Below are 17075 nucleotides of genomic sequence, written 5' to 3'. Positions count from 1 at the left end.
TTTGATCAACTTGCAATATATGTGGCATGGATGAATGGTATTAAAATAATTTATATCTATGATTTTCTTATGCTTATACACCTTTTCTTTTCTTACGTGCAGAGGCCTCCATTAGAGTTCTTTGGAATGGTACAGGCAAGACCTCTGGGTCGTGATCTCTTCATATCATATGCTCGGTAATTTGCACTCTTTTGTGTGTTCTAGTGACATGGTTTTGTAACTTTTCTTTCCAACATTCATAGTTACCAACTTTTATTAAATTTAAAAATTGTACTGATAAAAAATTTAATTTAAAAATTGTCTCTAGGAGCCCTAGTTTTGCAGTTCATGTTCCTTCATTGCCTTTTTTGCTCTGCAGGTGTTATAAGCATGAATTCCTCAAGGACTTCTTTCTTTCAACTGGTCAGCTTCAAGTAGGTTCTAAATTCTGGATGTGTGGATCCATTGATCAAATCAATTGGTTTCCCTTTCTTAGTGATATTATTTTGACAAAATATACAAACCTTACACTTGTCTGTATCTAGTGAAAGAAGAACTAAGCACTTTTAATTAATTGTGTCCAAGCAATTAATTGTAATCGCACTACATTTAGTTGGATTAGGAGGACAGTAAATGTAATGGCAGACTCTTTAGCCGGGCAAGAGGTTCACAGGGAACACTTGTTTTGGGCTAAATTGTAATTGGGTTGTATTGGAAAACGAATTGAGTGGCTGGGGAACTTTCCAGCCTGTTGTACTTTTGTAATTATGTCATTTTAGTTTAATGAAGTTTATGTTGTTTATCAAAAAAAAAAGTGTGCTAGCAATTGTTTAGCATAGTTTTTTTTTTTGATCAATAACACTTTCATTAATTCATCAATAGAAGATTTACAAAAGGAAGACAAACACACTTATCTTCCAAGAGCAACAAAGAACCTCAAGAAAAGGAAAAAAAAGAAAAAGAAAAGAAAGAAAGAAAGAAAGAAAACACACTACAGTTACAGCTTGGCCCAAAAAAGTGAGTCCCTTTCTGCCCCTTGTTTAGCTAAACCGTCAGCTAGGGAATTAGCCGATCTTTTAACCCAATGTATCTTAACTTCCATCTCCCGCACCAGCCACTTGAATTTCCTCCTTTCATTATTGTACTTCAATAAACCAATGTGATCTTTAAGCAGGCACCCTATCACCACCTCTGAATCCCCTTCAATTAAGAGTTTCCTGATGTCCAACTCCTTAGCTTTTTGGACTCCTTCCATAACTGCAAAGATCTCAGCTCTAAGGGAGTCACCCACTCCAATTGGGCCTGAGAACATGGCAGAAATGACTCCATTTTCATCCCTAAAAACACCCCCAATCCTTGATTGTCCCGGATTTCCCCTGCTACACCCATCAAAGTTTAGTTTCACGAAACCACTAGGTGGAGGGGTCCAAGCCACACACATTACTGACTTAGTTTGTGTGCAACTTGCAATTTCACCCCACTTTTTCAACAAGTCATCCACTGTGTAATCTGTGAAAAGCTTCAAAGATTTCAGCCTTTGTACCGCCCTAATTTGAATGATAGCCCTCAGATCTACTGCTCCTCTCTGAGCTTCTGAGAATATCCTGGAGTTTCTTTCTTCCCAAAGTGTCCAACACACTGCAGCCCTTAGTCCTCTCCACATCGTCCTTCCCCTTTTTATCCGCCACCTGAAAAAAGAAGGGGAAAAAAGGCCTTGCAAGTCTGATGGGGGGTTCCAACTGCAACCAAAAAGGGACAAAGCCCATTCCCAAATTAATCTCGCAAAATGGCAAGACACCAGTAGGTGAAAACCAGTCTCCCCATCCGCTTTACAAAGAACACACCACTAAGGTGACAAACAAGTATTGGGTCTCTTCTTTTGGAGTAAATCACCAGTGTTGATTCTTTCCAGATAGGCTTCCCAACAAAAACTACCAACCCTAGGAGGTATTTCTCTGCACCAAACCTCATCAACAGGAAAATGAAGGAAGGTAGGACTGGTGGACTGACTTAAGACTTTGAAGAAAGAAGCACAAGAAAAAATGCCATTGGGAGGTGTACAAATTCTAGAATCCGCCCTAGTGGGGTCTAAGACAACGTTATCAAGAATTGCAATAAGGCTCAAGATAGTGTCAAAGTCTGAGTCCCTCAAATCCCTTCTTAGACCCAAGTTCCACCCAATCCCAGAAATGGAAGAGGACGGGGTGGTAAAAGACGAGATTGACTCATTTTTCAAATCAGAAAGAGCAAACAAAGAAGGAAACTGATCCTTTAGAGGGGCACTCCCCACCCAGGTTTGTTCCCAAAATTTTATGGAGTTACCGGAATTCAAATCATACCGCAATTGTTTAGCATAGTTTGCACTTTGCAATTTGAAAAATTAATATTTTGATGTATTATGTTTATTTGTCATTGTATATATGGATTTTTAAGAGAAGGGTGGAGGGCAGCATTGCATGGATAGCGAATCTGTCTTAGGGAGTGTGCAGTGAGTTGAAAAAAATGGATTTGTCCACACATAAGGGGAAAAAAAGGTTGCCATAAAAAAATTGGACATCATGAAAAATTTGACATTCATATACCTATAGAAAAGAAAACAAAAATGATAGTTGCTACCTAGGAATCTGCAGTGCCTCCTTCACATGGTTGGTGTACCTGTGTGTTGGACCCGGTATGTAGCCTATAGAAGCCACAGATGTGGTCCCCATCTCTTTCTATTGTACTCGTATATAACTACTATGTGGTCCCCACCTCTTTCTATTGTACTTGTATACATCTACTAGATATTTAAGTGTTAGTCCACAATTAGTTGTTAGTCTTTTATTAGGACTTTAATTGTTGTCTTTTATTAGGATTTTAATTTTGCCACGTAAGCAGTCTTATCCTTATTTCAGAATTAATATAAATAGAAAGAGGGGGCGACAGATTAAGCATCATTTTCTTTTCTGAAATCCTTCATTCAAAATCTTAGAAACAATTGAGTGGGAAAGCCAGAAGGATTCATAGACCTATAGAAAGCAGGTTGAAACCAATAGGGTATTTGAGTTTCTAGCTGGTCTGAATTCTGAGTATGACATTTTGAGACAACAACTTCTAACAAGAGACAATGTGACTATCACAAGCTTACTCTCTAGTGCACAACAAAGAAAGTAGAAGGAAAGTTATCTTACAACATTCGCCACTTGAATCAGCCTTGGCAGCAACTAAACCCAAGTTTTGGGGGGATAAGGAGAGAGAGATATGAAGAAGGACTTAATATGTGAATATTGCAAGAAACCTAAGCATACCAAAGAAACCTGTTGGAAGCTACATCCTTATCTAGTTTCTGCAAAACTCAGGAACAAAAAGGGGAATGCTAATACAACTGTTACTACTGATTGTGCAACTTCATCAGGCACCAGAGAAGCACCACTAGACATTCTTTGTCTGTCCGAGCTGCCTTGACTCAATTGGAAAAGGAGGTTGGTAATTCAGCATCATCGTCTCAGTCAGTCACAACATCCTCCCACTTCAACATTTGCTCATTTAGGTACATGGGCCTCAACCTATCATGCTTCAGCTCCAAGTAACACTGAACATTGTTGGGTAATAGACCCAGGTGCATCTGATCATATGACTGGTTTGCCTTCACTATTTACTACCTATTACTTATCCTCTGGTAAAGACAAGGTGTCTATTGCTGATGGATCACTTGTTCCCATTTCTGGCAAGGGAGACATTAAGTTGTTTAGTGCCATTTCCCTCTCTTCTGTTCCGCATGTTCTTAAACTTGGCACCAATTTACTTTCAATTAGTAGCATTACTAAAAACTAGAATTGCTTAGTAACCTTTTTTCTTGATCGATGTGTTTTTTAAGACTTGGAGACAAGGAAGGTGATTGGGATTGGCCGTGAGACAAATGGAATCTATCTGCTTGGAGGAAGTTCACAGTGGGACGATAGTGAAGTTAGAGGGTCTTTTGTTTCTTAGTCTATTGGTTAAGTCATGCTTTGGCATAATTGATTGGGTCATTTATCCTTTAGGTCTTTGAAAAGCTTGTTTCCTAGTTTATTTGAATCTATCCAGATGTCTAGTTTAAAGTGTGAAAGTTGTAAGCTTGCAAAGCATTGTAGAACAACCTATTCATTAAGTAATAAGAGAAGTAGTGTTCCTTTTGACATTGTGCATACCGATGTTTGGGGACCATATCACATCACTGCTATGGGGGTACAGATACTTCTTGCTGGTTGTTGATGACTACACTCGGTTTTCTTGGCTCTACTTGATGCGTTCTCGAGATGAGGTCCCTACCCTAACCCAGACCTTTCATTAGACGATTTTAACCCAGTTTGGGTTAAAGATCAAAATTTTCAGATCCGATAATGCGAGAGAACACTTTAAAACATCACTAGTCTCTTATTTTCTTGACCATGGGATTATCCATCAGAGTACCTACCCTCATACCCCTCAGCGGAATGGGGTGGTTGAGAGAAAGAATAGGCATATATTGGAAGTAGCTAGAAGTATCATATTCAACTCCATTGTGCCTATAAATTTATGGGGAGATGCCATTCTCACAGCTGTGTATCTCATCAACCGAATTCCTTCACGGGTTCTTGACATGAAACCCCCCATTCAGTCTTTTATATCCTGATAAAGGGTTGTTTTCTGTCCCTCTTAAAACCTTTGGTTGTACCTGCTTCGTGCAAATTCCTTGGTTATGCACAAACTCCAAAGGGATACTGCTGCTACGAACCTGCTTCAGGAAAGAGATTTGTATCCATGGATGTTACTTTCTTTGAGGATGTACCTTATTACTCTAGGGTTTCTTCTCAGGGGGAGAGTAGTACGGTTGGTGTTAACACATTAGAAGTCCCTTTACCTGTTCCATTGAGTGAAGAGGGGTGTAATGGGGAGGGTTGTCAAAAATGTCGGGATTTTAGAGTTTATCACAGGTGATGGAGGCAAGTTGATTTCGGTCATCAGCACTTCAGGCCAGCCCCAATTCCTTCTGAAGATCCAGATCTAGATACTACATCTCTTCCATCTCCCATTACAGATGAGCCTTCCGCTGTTGAGCCTTCTCCATCTTCTGAGCCCTTACTTCCATTGAATGATCTTGACCTTCCCATTGCAGTCCGTAAAGGCAAATGCCGTTGCACCTCATCCACAACCCATTGTATCTCACAATTCTTGTCTTATGATCACTTGTCTCTCTCTTACAAGTCATTTCTTATATCAATTGCTGATATTCCCATTCCTAGAACAGTACAGGAAGCCCTAGCCATTCTTGAGTGGAAAGATGCAATGAAGGTAGAAATGGATGCCCTTCTGAGAAACAATACTTGGGAGCTAGTTGATCAACCCAAAGGGAAGAAACCAGTTGGATGTAGATGGGTGTTTACTGTGAAACATAATGCTGATGGTTTCATTGAAGGATATAAGGCCCGGTTAGTTGCAAAGGGATTTACTCAGACTTATGGTATAGATTACTTGAAGACTTTTGCACTAGTAGAAAAAATGTCCACTATCAGAGTGTTATTATCTTTTGAAGCCAGACTCTTGGCCCTTGTTCCAAATGGATGTTAAAAATGCCTTCCTCAATGGAGACTTGCAAGAAGAAGTGTACATGCAGTTACCTCTTGGTTTTTATAGTACAAAGATAGGTAAGAAGGTTTGTCGGTTGAATAAAGCTTTGTATGGACTAAAACAGTCCCCAGAGCTTGGTTTGATAGATTCAGACAAGCCCTTGAAAAGTTTGGCTATGTGTAGGCTCAATCAGATCACACTTTGTTTATTAAGAAAGTTGATACTTCCTCGACTCTACTTGCTGTCTATGTGGATGACATTGTAGTAATAGGGAGTGATAACACCGAAATTGAGTCTCTTAAGAAATTTCTTCATCAAGAATTTGAGGTAAAGGACCTAGGAGAGTTACGATATTTCTTGGGTGTTGAAGTAGCTCGGTCCAAGCATGGAATCTTTGTTTCTCAAAGGAAGTATGCCCTTGATTTGTTAGAAGAAACAGAAAAGTTGGGTGTTAAGCCAGCTGATACACCTATTGAACAGAATCACAAGATTAGTGCAGAAAGTGGAGAGCCTCTTGAAATTATATATAAATATATATTCATTCTATATATAAATATATACTTATATTATATTTATAATAATCTATTTATAAATATTTTATATATTTTTAAAATATTTATAATATATTATATATCATTTATTATTTATAATATAAATATTATACATATATTTATACTGTGATAATATATCTTTGTCTTACACGACCAGACATCAGCTATGCAGTTAGTGTTGTTAGTCAGTATATGCACTCTCCCAAAACTACCCACCTACTTGCTATTGAGAGGATATTGGCATATTTAAAGAGGTGCCCAGGTAGAGGTGTATTATTTAAGGATAATAATCACATGAAGATAGAAGTTTACATAGATGCAGATTGGGCCGGTTGTGTTGATGATAAAAGGTCTACCTCTGGATATTGCGCCTTTGTAGGAGGTAACCTTGTTTCTTGGAGGAGTAAGAAACAAAATGTTGTTTCTCGTTCCAGTGCTGAAGCTGTTTACCGGTCCATGGCAAATGGTGTGGCTGAAATACTATGGTTGAAATCATTGTTTGTTGCATTGGGTTTACCTATGAGAAACCTCTAATGTTGTATTGTGATAATCAGGCTGCTATTAATATAGCTTATAACCCAATACAACATGACAGAACCAAGCACATTGAAGTCGATCGACATTTTATTAGGGAAAGGGTTGCATTTCAAGAAGTCAGTCTTCCATATATCAGCTCCAACATGCAGCTTGCTAATCTTCTCACCAAGGCAGTTACAAAGAAGAAGTTAGAAGCAAATCTATGCAAGTTGGGAATGACAAACATCTATTCCCAACTTGAGGGGGAGTGTAGAAACCACTGATGTGGTCCCCACCTCTTTCTATTGTACTCGTATATGATTACTAGTTATTTAAGTGTCAGTCCACAATTAGTTGTTAGTCTTTTATTATGACTTTAATTGTTGTCTTTTATTAGGATTTTAATTTTGCCATGTAAGCAGTCTTATCCTTACTTCAGAATTAATATAAATAGAAAGAGGGGGGCGACAGATTAAGCATCCTCTTCTTTTCTGAAATCCTTCATTCGAAATCTTCTTCTCTTCTTTTCTCTTTCTCCTCTCATTCTCTCCTCTCATCCTCTTAATTTCCCATTGATTATACACCACAGCTTGGGCTGTCAGTAGTCTCATACGACTACATAGCCAGTATGAAACGAGATACTGTGTTAACTATTTAAGAGCATGTTTATAGGATAAGCACTTCCAAAAGTGTGTAAAGTGTTGTCAATGAGATTGAGGATGATGGCAATGACTTTGGACAAGTGTCTCACAAGGTCAAATCTGGAGAGAAGGGGATTGCAGATCCTGGATCAGTCTTGTGGCCTCTGTGATCTAGTACCTGAAATCACTGACCACCTTACCTTAGTCTCCACTGTGCTGTCACATCTAAGGTTTGGGATCACTTTCTCAAGGCTGCTGGGCTGAGCTGGGTAATGCCGATTTCAGTTAAGGAGTTGCTGTGCAGCTGGAATGCTCAAGGTCTGAAGGAAAAAGGAAAGATTGTGTGGAAAGCTGTTCTTGCTGCTGTTCTGTGGTCCATCTGGGCTGAAAGAAACAATAGGATTTTCAATAACAAAGTGAAGAATTCAGAGGACCTTATTCACTTTGCTATTTGTAACTTGGTCTCCTGGGTCTCTGCGAATGCTGAGTTTAAGAATATGAATGTATCTGAGTTGTTAAGAACACACTCCATTTGGAAGTTGTAATCTGTAATCTGCTCAGATTTACCGGCCATGTCTAATGTTGGTGTGGGAGCTGATATAATATTTGTGTGATGTTCTAATAAAGCTTTACCTTACCCTTAAAAATATGTTCTTGTATCTTCACATGAAGGCGATTTTATTCAAGATGGGCAAATAACAGATTAAATGCTTAATTTCTAATAGGCTTAAGGGCGACAACTGCTGAAAAATAATCAAGAGGGTCCTTGGAGATGCAATCATATAGTAAGGGGGTAAAAGACATCTTGAATGACTTAAGAGCTATAACTGCTTGGGTTCCAAGGTTTGCCACTGGATTTGCAGATGCTTTAGTCAAAGAGGAGGCTTTAAAAAGTCAGATGTTTTGGGGATTGATACCCCAACGAGGGGGGGGGGGGTTGTAATAGGCATACCATGGACCCTTCAAGAGATGGTTAACTGAGGCCAACCACCTCTGTAGGATTAGTCACCTGACTCATGAAATCATTTTGTAAGACTTTTTTTTGATAGGAAACGGTAACTTTCATTACGATATTAAAACGAGATATTACAATTCCAGCATTCCAAAGCTGAAATGCTGAACCCAAATTTATAACCACTCTTATAAAGCAGCCCAGAAAAGTTCACTCCTGTTTGATCCTTGTTTGGATAGAGCACCAGCAAGGCCATTTGCTGTTCTTCTAATCCATTGGACGTTTACTTCAATTTCCTTTGTAAGGCACCAAACTATTCTCATAGCTTGCCTGTGGTTCCAGATTCTCAAATTTCCAGATTTCATCCAGTCTATTACTAATCTTGTATCCCCTTCCACTTCAATCTGGTGTAGCCCCATCTGTTTAGCCAGTCTCAGACCTTGCAGCTGTGCCAACACCTCATCTCTTAATGAACCACCCACTCCTATAGGTCTCAAAAAAGAGCCAAAATTTTGCCTTCCGTGTCTCTAAAGACTCCTACACCTGAGGGCCTTGGATTACCAAGGGAGCTGCCATTAAAATTGAGCTTTATTTTTTGTTATGTAAAGGCTGCCCAACTCTCTTGAATTGCTGGGCTAGATCTTGAAGAGTTTGCTACTGAATTCCAGTCCCTGATTATATCATCCACTGTGAATTCCTTAAACAACTCCTCTGATTAGGGGTGCAAATGGATCTGATCCGATTTGGACGAATTTGAATAACCCCTGTTCGGATCTTTGGATCGGATCGGATCTAGATCACCCCTATCCAATCTGAGAAGATTCGATCAGATATATATTATATATTTATAAATACAAATATATGTTATTTATTTATTATAAATATATTTTTATATTATATTTTTATAAATTTTTTGTATTATTTATTATTTTTATAAAAAACATGTATATATATGATGAAAATAATTAAAAATTACCTGTAGTTTTTGTTTTTACTTCATTTAAATTAGTATATTTTAATTTTCTTTTAATAATTTATTAATTTTTAAAGAAAACAAGTCGGGTCGGATCGATCAGATCCGAAGATCCGATTTATCGATAGGATTCGAATTCAAATCAAGTCCTATCAGATCCGATTGGATTTTACCCAATGCACTATCTTGACATGATGCTATCAAGTCCTCCCTCAAGTCCTATCAGATCCGTTTGCATCCTTACATTGGATTTTACCCAATGCACTATCTTGATATGATGCAATCAATCAAGTCCTCCCTCAATTTCCTTTTTCCTTGAATGACTATTATTTCTTTCCTCCCAAACTGTCCACAAGACTGCGGCTCCTGTGGCTCTCCACAACATCCTTAACCATTTTTTTTCGGTTGTCTAAAGAAACTTGCTTCAAAAAGGCCTGCTACATTGGGGGCTGTTGTCCACCTGCAACCAAAGAGAGAAGAAAACCAATTCCAAATAAAAGAGACAAAAGGTGTAGGAAATTAACAGGTGCTCAGAAGTCTCACCACAAGTATAACAAAGGAAGCAGATATGAAGGGAAAGGCACTGATTTGGCCTTCTTTTCTGTAGTACATCACATGATTGATCTTTGACAGAGCCACTTCCAGCAAAAATGCCCTCACTTTTTTTAACACTTAATTACCATATTTATTAAATGCAGAACTATTTTTCATAAAAAAGGATGATCAAATTCTGATTGCTAATAAATATATTTAGGAGAATTTGAGATCTATGATAGAGGTTTTCTTTGGAAAAGGTAAAGTAATTTTATTCATCTCAAAAAACATACAAGCTGGGATCAGACCCAGAAGGGCAGTCTGAAAAACCACAGTAGTTACACTTTCCTCCAGAAATCAGAACAATAAAAAGAAGACAAATTCAGACTTTTAAATTCTTCAGTTACAGATATCCATACCACAGCTCTCTGAATGATGTCTTCAGGATTTTTGCCTCTCTTATTGAAGATTCTATTGTTTCTCTCAGCCCAAATGGACCATAAAACAGCGGCTGGAATAGTCCTCCACACCAGATTCCCCTTTCTTACTAAGACCTCCCACCTTCCAACAATCGAGGAGATCCTTAACCGATCTAGGCATTACCCAACTAATTCCCAAGACTCTGAGGAAGTGTCCCCAGATCTGAGAAGAAAAAGGACAATGAATGCATAAATGATCTGTAGATTCAACATGTTGCCCACACAGACTACATAAAGGATCTATAACCTGAATGCCCCTTTTCACCAAATCGGCTCTGGAGAGACATTTATCCAGGGCCATCGTCCAAACCAGAAAGTTGACTTTTGAAGAACTTATGGTATTCCAGATCCGAGAAGCAGGAAAATCAGTAGCATCCACACTACCTAATTTTGAGGCAAGGGACTTAACAGAGAATTCACCATTCGAATTCCATTTCCATCTCCATTATCTTCCAACTGCTGATCAATCCTCTGATTTTTAAGGAGAGCCATCAGATCCCCAATCTCTTCTAATTCCCAGTCATACAAATCCCTCCTAAAAATGGGAGTCCAAGTTAAAGATCCACCTGCCACACAACAGTACTCAGCCACAGAAGCTTCTTGATTAAGGGCACACTGAAAAAAGTGAGGAAAAGATTCAGCAAGGGTCATATCCAGATACCAAGAGTCCTTCCAGAATTTTGTTCTTTTCTCATTACCAACCTTAATAAAAATTCCTTCAATGAACACAGAGCAGCTTTTCATTATAGATTTCCAAGGAGAACCACCCCAACTTAGGGGAGGATCCCTGGATCTCCAGTTACCCCACTCCACCCCATATTTATCTGCAATGAGAAATCTCCACCAAGCCTCCCTCTCAACCGAGAACCTCCAGATCCACTTGCTTAGCAGGGCAGTGTTGAAATTCTTCACTTTCCTAATGCCTAATCCACCCTCAGCCTTAGGAAGACAGACTTGATCCCAGCTTACAAGATGCACTTTCCTCTCCTCCCCCCAACCCCTCCAAAGAAAATTCCTCTGGATCTGTTCCAGTCTTTTGGCAACTTTGATAGGGATTGGGAAGAGAGAGAGGGAAAGTAAGTTGGTAAATTGGAAAGAGTTCTTTTAACCAGAATAAACCTACCCCCAAATGAGATATATCTAGCCTTCCATGCAGCCAACTTCCTTTCCATTTTTTCAATAACTGGGTCCCAAATCGAAGAAGCAAGACAGTATGCACCCAACGACAATCCCAAGTATTTCACCGGGAGGAAATCAGTTTGACAAGCTAGGACCTCTGCACAATCAGCTAAATTAGAAACCTGGAGCACTGGAGTGATTTGACTTTTACTCCAGTTGACTTTCACTTTGATAATTACTTCAAACCAAGATAGGACTCCAAGGACGAGCTCTAACTGGGATGTAGAAGCATCTACAAAGCATATCATCTTCAAATTGGAGGATATTGATCTTTTCTCCATCAAGAGAGAATGCAAATCCATCCCACTCACCAGACCCTGCAGCCATTCTACAAAACAAAGTGAGGATCTTCATGACACAAATAAAGAGTAAGGGGGACAAGGGATCACCTTGTCTAAGTCCCCTAGAGCTATCAAAAAACCCTGCTGACTGACCATTCACCAACACTGAGAATTTGGAAGTGGAAACACAAACTTTAATCCAGTTTCTCTATTTCTGCCCAAACTTCATATGCTGCAACACCAAATCAATACACCTCCAGTTGACATGATCATAGGCTTTTTCAATATCCAGTTTTCAAATTAAACCAGGGGAGCCCTCTCTTCTTCTTGAATGAATCAACTTGTTTGCAATGAGAACAAAGTCAAGCATCTGCCTCCCCGGAACAAAAGCACTTTGATTATATGAGATAACATTCCCTATCACCCCTTTCATTCTTCTCTGCCAGTACTTAAGCTAGGATCTTCTGGAAACTATGCAAGAGACTGATTGGCCTGAAGTCTTTGATGTTAACCACCCCTTCAATTTTTGGGATGAGGGTGATAAATGTAGTATTTAAACTCCTTCGAAGGGAAGCATTCTCATAAAAAGCCTGAATGACATTCAAAATATCTTCTATCACAATATCCTAGCATTTGACATAGAAAAGGTTTGGTAAACCCATCTGGCCCAGGAGACTTATCTGCAACCAACATAGATATGGCTGCTTTAATTTCCTCCTTCGTAAATGGTCTCTCAATGAGATTGGACTGATCTTCATTTAGCTGTTTGAAATGAAGGTCTCTTGGAAAGGGTCTAATCGGCCAATTCTCTTTATAGAGGTTTTTATAAAAATTGGTAGCTATTACCTTCAATTCTGCTTCAGATTCCCCCAGTCTATCCTCCCACTCCAGCTTACTAATTGAAGAAACTCTTGCTCTGGCATTTACCATTTTATGGAAGAAATGAGTGTTTTTGTCCCCCTCTTTTAACCAGGCCACTTTTGCTCTTTGTCTCCACTTGATTTCTTCTTTTACTACCAACTTATCATACTTAATTTTTGCTTGAAACCTCTTCATTTTGTTTTCCTCAGTTAAAGGACCTGCTTCTTCTGTAGCATCAATTTCCTTAATAAGACTCAACAAGGATCTCTTTTCAGTTTCAGCATTCAAATTGTTTTCCGCTTTCTAGATTTTCAGTTTCTTCTTAATTGCACCAAGCTTATTTGCCAAAATGAAAGAGCTAGTACCCTCCACTTGCATTTCACTCCAAACATTCTTCAGAAAGGAATAAACTTCTCATCTTCAAACCAGGCATTCTCCACCTTGAAAGGTGCACCAATTCTACCTCTAAATCCATAGACCAGCTGAATTGGACAATAATCTTAAACAGGCCTAGGAAGAACAATCTACCTAAAATTAGGAAAAAGATCTTCCCAATTCAAGGAAACCAAAACCCTGTCCAACCTCACTAGTCGGGGTATCTTGATTGTTCGTCCAAGTAAATCGGCTTCCCTAAAGAGAAAAGTCAATCAGCTCAAATCTGTTGATGAAATCAACAAATTGAATCGTCCCTCTTGACCTCCTTCCACTGATGTTTTTCTCAACAGCAGCTAAAGTGACATTGAAGTCTCCACCATTGACCCATGGCTAAGATAGATTACCCCTCACTTCAACCAATTCTTTCCAAAACTCCTCCTGAAGATTACCATCTGTTGGACCATAGACATTTGTGACTTGGCAAATGTTACCATCAGGAAGTTTCACAATTAATGAAACTAAGAATCTCCCAATGTGAGCAGAAACTAAACTACAGATAGTAGGATCCCAGAGACTCAACAATCCTCCTGCACTTCCCACTGCCAGTTTAGCTTTCCATCTGACCTCTCCCTCCCCCCAATTACTCCTCTTTTTTTGATCAATAACCACAAAATTCATTAATATTGGAAAAAAGGTTACAGGGAAGAGGAGCTAAAGATTCTTAACTCCCCAGAACAGAAATACATCTGATTTAAACACTCAGAACCTTACAATTGAGCCCAAAACCCAGAATTTCTAAAAACTCCTTGCTTAGCCAATCCATCAGCAAAGGAATTAGCATTTTTTTTAACCCAAGTACGTAGGACTTCCATATCCTTAATCAGCCACTTGAATTTTCTTTTCTCATTGCTGTAGCTCTACATCTTGGAAATGTCTTCTTTCAACCAATCCACAACAACCGCAGAATCTCCTTCTATAATCAGTTTCTTTACTTTAATTTCTTTGGTCCTTTGCACCCCTTCCAATACTGCTAACACCTCAGCCCTCAAGGAGTTTCCCACTCCAATTGGACTAGAAAACAAAGCTATTACATTGCCTTTCTCATCCCTTAGGACCTCCCCCCCCCCAATACCTGAAGGCCTCAGGAGGTGGAGTTTTCCACATGAGATTCAAAGTCTTCTTCCTTGTAATTGAGCTAACAACTTCTTTCCACATTCTTAGCAAATCGTTTGTTGAGAAATCTGTGAACTCCTTCATTGTCTTCAGCCATTGTATTACTCTTATATGAATCAACTCTACCATATTTTCCAAGCCTCTCTCCTTTTCCGAGAAGATTCTTGCATTTCTTTCCTCCCATAATGTCCAACAAACAATAGCTCTCACACATCTCCACATAATTCTTGATCTTTTCGTTGAGTGTTCAATAGGTGAAGAGGAAAACAAGCTTTGCAGACTAGTTGGAGGTGTCCACCTGCACCCAAATAAAGTGGCAAACCAATCCCAAATATTTTTTGCCAAAATTAGCAGCTTTGCATAAAACACACCAATGTGGAGATAAACAACTATTAGGTCTTTTTCTTTGAAGTAGGTCACCTGTGTTGATTCTTTCAAGGAAAGCTTCCCAACAAAAGTTCCCAACCCTCGGAGGTATAGGTTTTGTAGAGAACACTGATGTGGGCCCCACTGCAGTGGTCCCCACTGTGTTCGTAGGACAGCATGTGTAGTTATTTGTTCCAGTTATAGTAGTGTCAGTTTGAGTCAGTTTGTTAATTCAGTTGTTATTTATTTCAGCTTTTATTTACTTTATTTATTATGTAAGTACTAAGGGCAGATGTGTCCTTTCCATTATGTACTAAACATAACCTATAAATAATAAGAAAGTGGCGGCGGCAGATAAGTAAGAATCTGTCCTTCCTTTCAACCACTTGTGTTCTCCTGTTTCTCTTCTATTCTCTCTCCTTTTCTCTCATTTTCTTCTGTTTTGTAAACCTAAAACCTATTAGGATTCAAGACTGATTACAGTCTTGATCTTCTACTGGTTTACACCACACTTCCTTGACAGGGAATGACAGTCCAATAGGAGTTTCTGGTTGTATCAGGGATTTAAAGAAGGATGCACAAGTAAAGGATCGAAAGGGAGACAGAGACCAGATCCTACTATCTATCTTTATGGGTTCCAAGAAAATCCCATCAAGAATGGACATAAGAGTTGAAACATTATCTAGTTATGTGTCCCTGAGTGCTCTTCTCAAACCCAAGTTCCAAGCAAACCCGGAATTTGAGTTTGAGGAAACAAGGAAATTGGTAATTGGTTCATTTTTGAGGGTGGAGATTGCAAATAGAGCCGGAAATTGTTCTTTCAAAGGGGTCTCCCCAACCCAAACATGTTCCCACAACTTTATGAGATTACCAGTGTGTAAATCATACTTGATCCAAGGAGAGAAGAGGGGCAAAATATCTTGTATGGATTTTCATTGTGATGCTCTTGTAGCCATAGCCAAAATCCTAGAGTCTTAACCATTCTCTGCAAGCCCGTGAATACTACAAATTATCTTAGTCCACAGTTTCTCCCTCTCCAAAGAAAAACTCCACAGCCATTTCCCTAGCAAAGCCAAATTCCTCTTCCTTATATCCCCAATGCCTAGCCCTCTATCCTGCTTATTCCTACACACCATCTCCCATCTAACCCTATGATCATTTTTTTCCTCCCCTGGCTTCCACAAGAAGTCCCTCATTAATTTTTCCAACTTGCTAGCCACCCTTGCAGGCACCTTAAAGACTGAAAGGTAATAGATGGGCAGATTAGCTAGGGTAGACCTGATTAAGGTAATTCTTCCCCCAAGAGATAAGTAGTTTTTCTTCCAAGAGGCAAGTCTCTTTTCAAACCTCTCCACTACAGGAGTCAAAAAACTTCCTTTTTGAGGATTATCTCCTAGAGGAAGACCGAGATAAATCAAAGGCCAATTCGATACTCCACAACCCAAAATATTTGCACACTCAAGGATCTCACTTTCCCCCATATTCACACCTACAACACAACTTTTATCAAAATTAACTTTCAGATAGGACATTTGCTCAAATAGTTGTATTGTAAGTTTCACATTCCTAATCCAATTCATGTCCCCCCTCTCACAAACAAAATTGTATCATCTGCAAACTGCAAGTGTGTTAGTGGTATACTCTCCCTGCCAACTCTCCATCCCTTAATTAGCCCTCTAGAATTTGCCTTAGAGATTAGACTCCCTAATACTTCAGTAACCAAGGTGAACAAAAAAGGAGAAAGGGGATCTCCTTGTCTTATTCCCCTCAATGCTGGAAAGAAGTCTACCACCGTTCTGTTCACCAAAATAGAGTAGTGACAAGACCGAATGCACCCCAACACCCATCTGCACCATCTATCTCCAAACCCAAAACTAGTCATCACCTCCAACAAAAAGGACCAGTCTACCAAGTCATAAGCTTTTTTTCCAAATCTAGCTTACAGACCACCCCCTTCTTCTTAGATTTCTTAAAGTCCTCTACACTCTCATTTGCTATAAGAATTTGATCAGTGGTTTGCCTGCCCCTCACAAAAGGTCCTTGATTAGTTGAGATAATGGTATTGAGCACCTGTCTAATCCTGAGGGACAAAACCTTTGCAATGATCTTATATAAACTGTTCACTAGGCTAATAGGTCTATAAGGATCATCTATCAGCAATCAGTTGGGGCTCCCAAGACCCTTGGTCGAACCCCTCTATCAGGATCATCTTCGTTCACTTCATCTTGATCAGGGTACTTCATTTGCAAAATATATTTGAGAAAGACTTAAATATAGTGGATAGATGGTAAATTCTTAATTTATTGATAAAAAAAATATTTGAGAAAGGCATATGATAACGTAAGCTGCTTTATCTTTGATTGGGTTCTAGATAAATTGGGGTTTGGGAGGAGATCTTGTGAATGTTGGGCTAGAGATATCTTTCCTACTAAGAGAGGATTAAGGCAAGGAGACCCACTGACCCCTCTTTTCATTTTTGTGGTTGGTCTTGTATCAAAAGCAAGTGAAGTGGGTCCTTTTGGGGTTTTTGAGTGGGATATGAGGAAAGTGCTAGTCTCATGCATATGGTTTATTGATGATATCACCATCTTTTGTAAGAAGAGGTTACATAATCTGAAAATATATATTTGAAAAAGAAATTGGGCTA

At 39.1% G+C, this 17075-nt stretch overlaps 1 protein-coding gene across 3 annotated transcripts in view; it reads left to right on the top strand.

The window, feature by feature from the left end:
* The window catches only part of VCL1 (vacuoleless1 (VCL1)), a 36877-nt gene that overhangs the window by 6949 nt on the left and 12853 nt on the right, over positions 1-17075 (top strand). For all 3 annotated transcript variants that reach the window (XR_002023234.2, XM_010273035.3, XM_088886547.1), the window contains exons 9-10: positions 103-176; positions 359-413. Coding sequence is in view for 2 of the 3 variants with exons in the window: in XM_010273035.3 (XP_010271337.1) it covers positions 103-176; positions 359-413 (129 nt within the window). In the remaining variant the exon portion in view is untranslated. The remainder of the gene's footprint in view (positions 1-102; positions 177-358; positions 414-17075) is intronic.

This window comes from Nelumbo nucifera, chromosome 4, assembly GCF_055504915.1.
Source record: "Nelumbo nucifera cultivar China Antique chromosome 4, China Antique-T2T, whole genome shotgun sequence".
Classification (NCBI taxonomy): domain Eukaryota; kingdom Viridiplantae; phylum Streptophyta; class Magnoliopsida; order Proteales; family Nelumbonaceae; genus Nelumbo; species Nelumbo nucifera.
The sequence above is the reverse complement of the archived record's forward strand: the minus strand, read 5'-3'. Positions and strand labels throughout refer to the sequence as shown.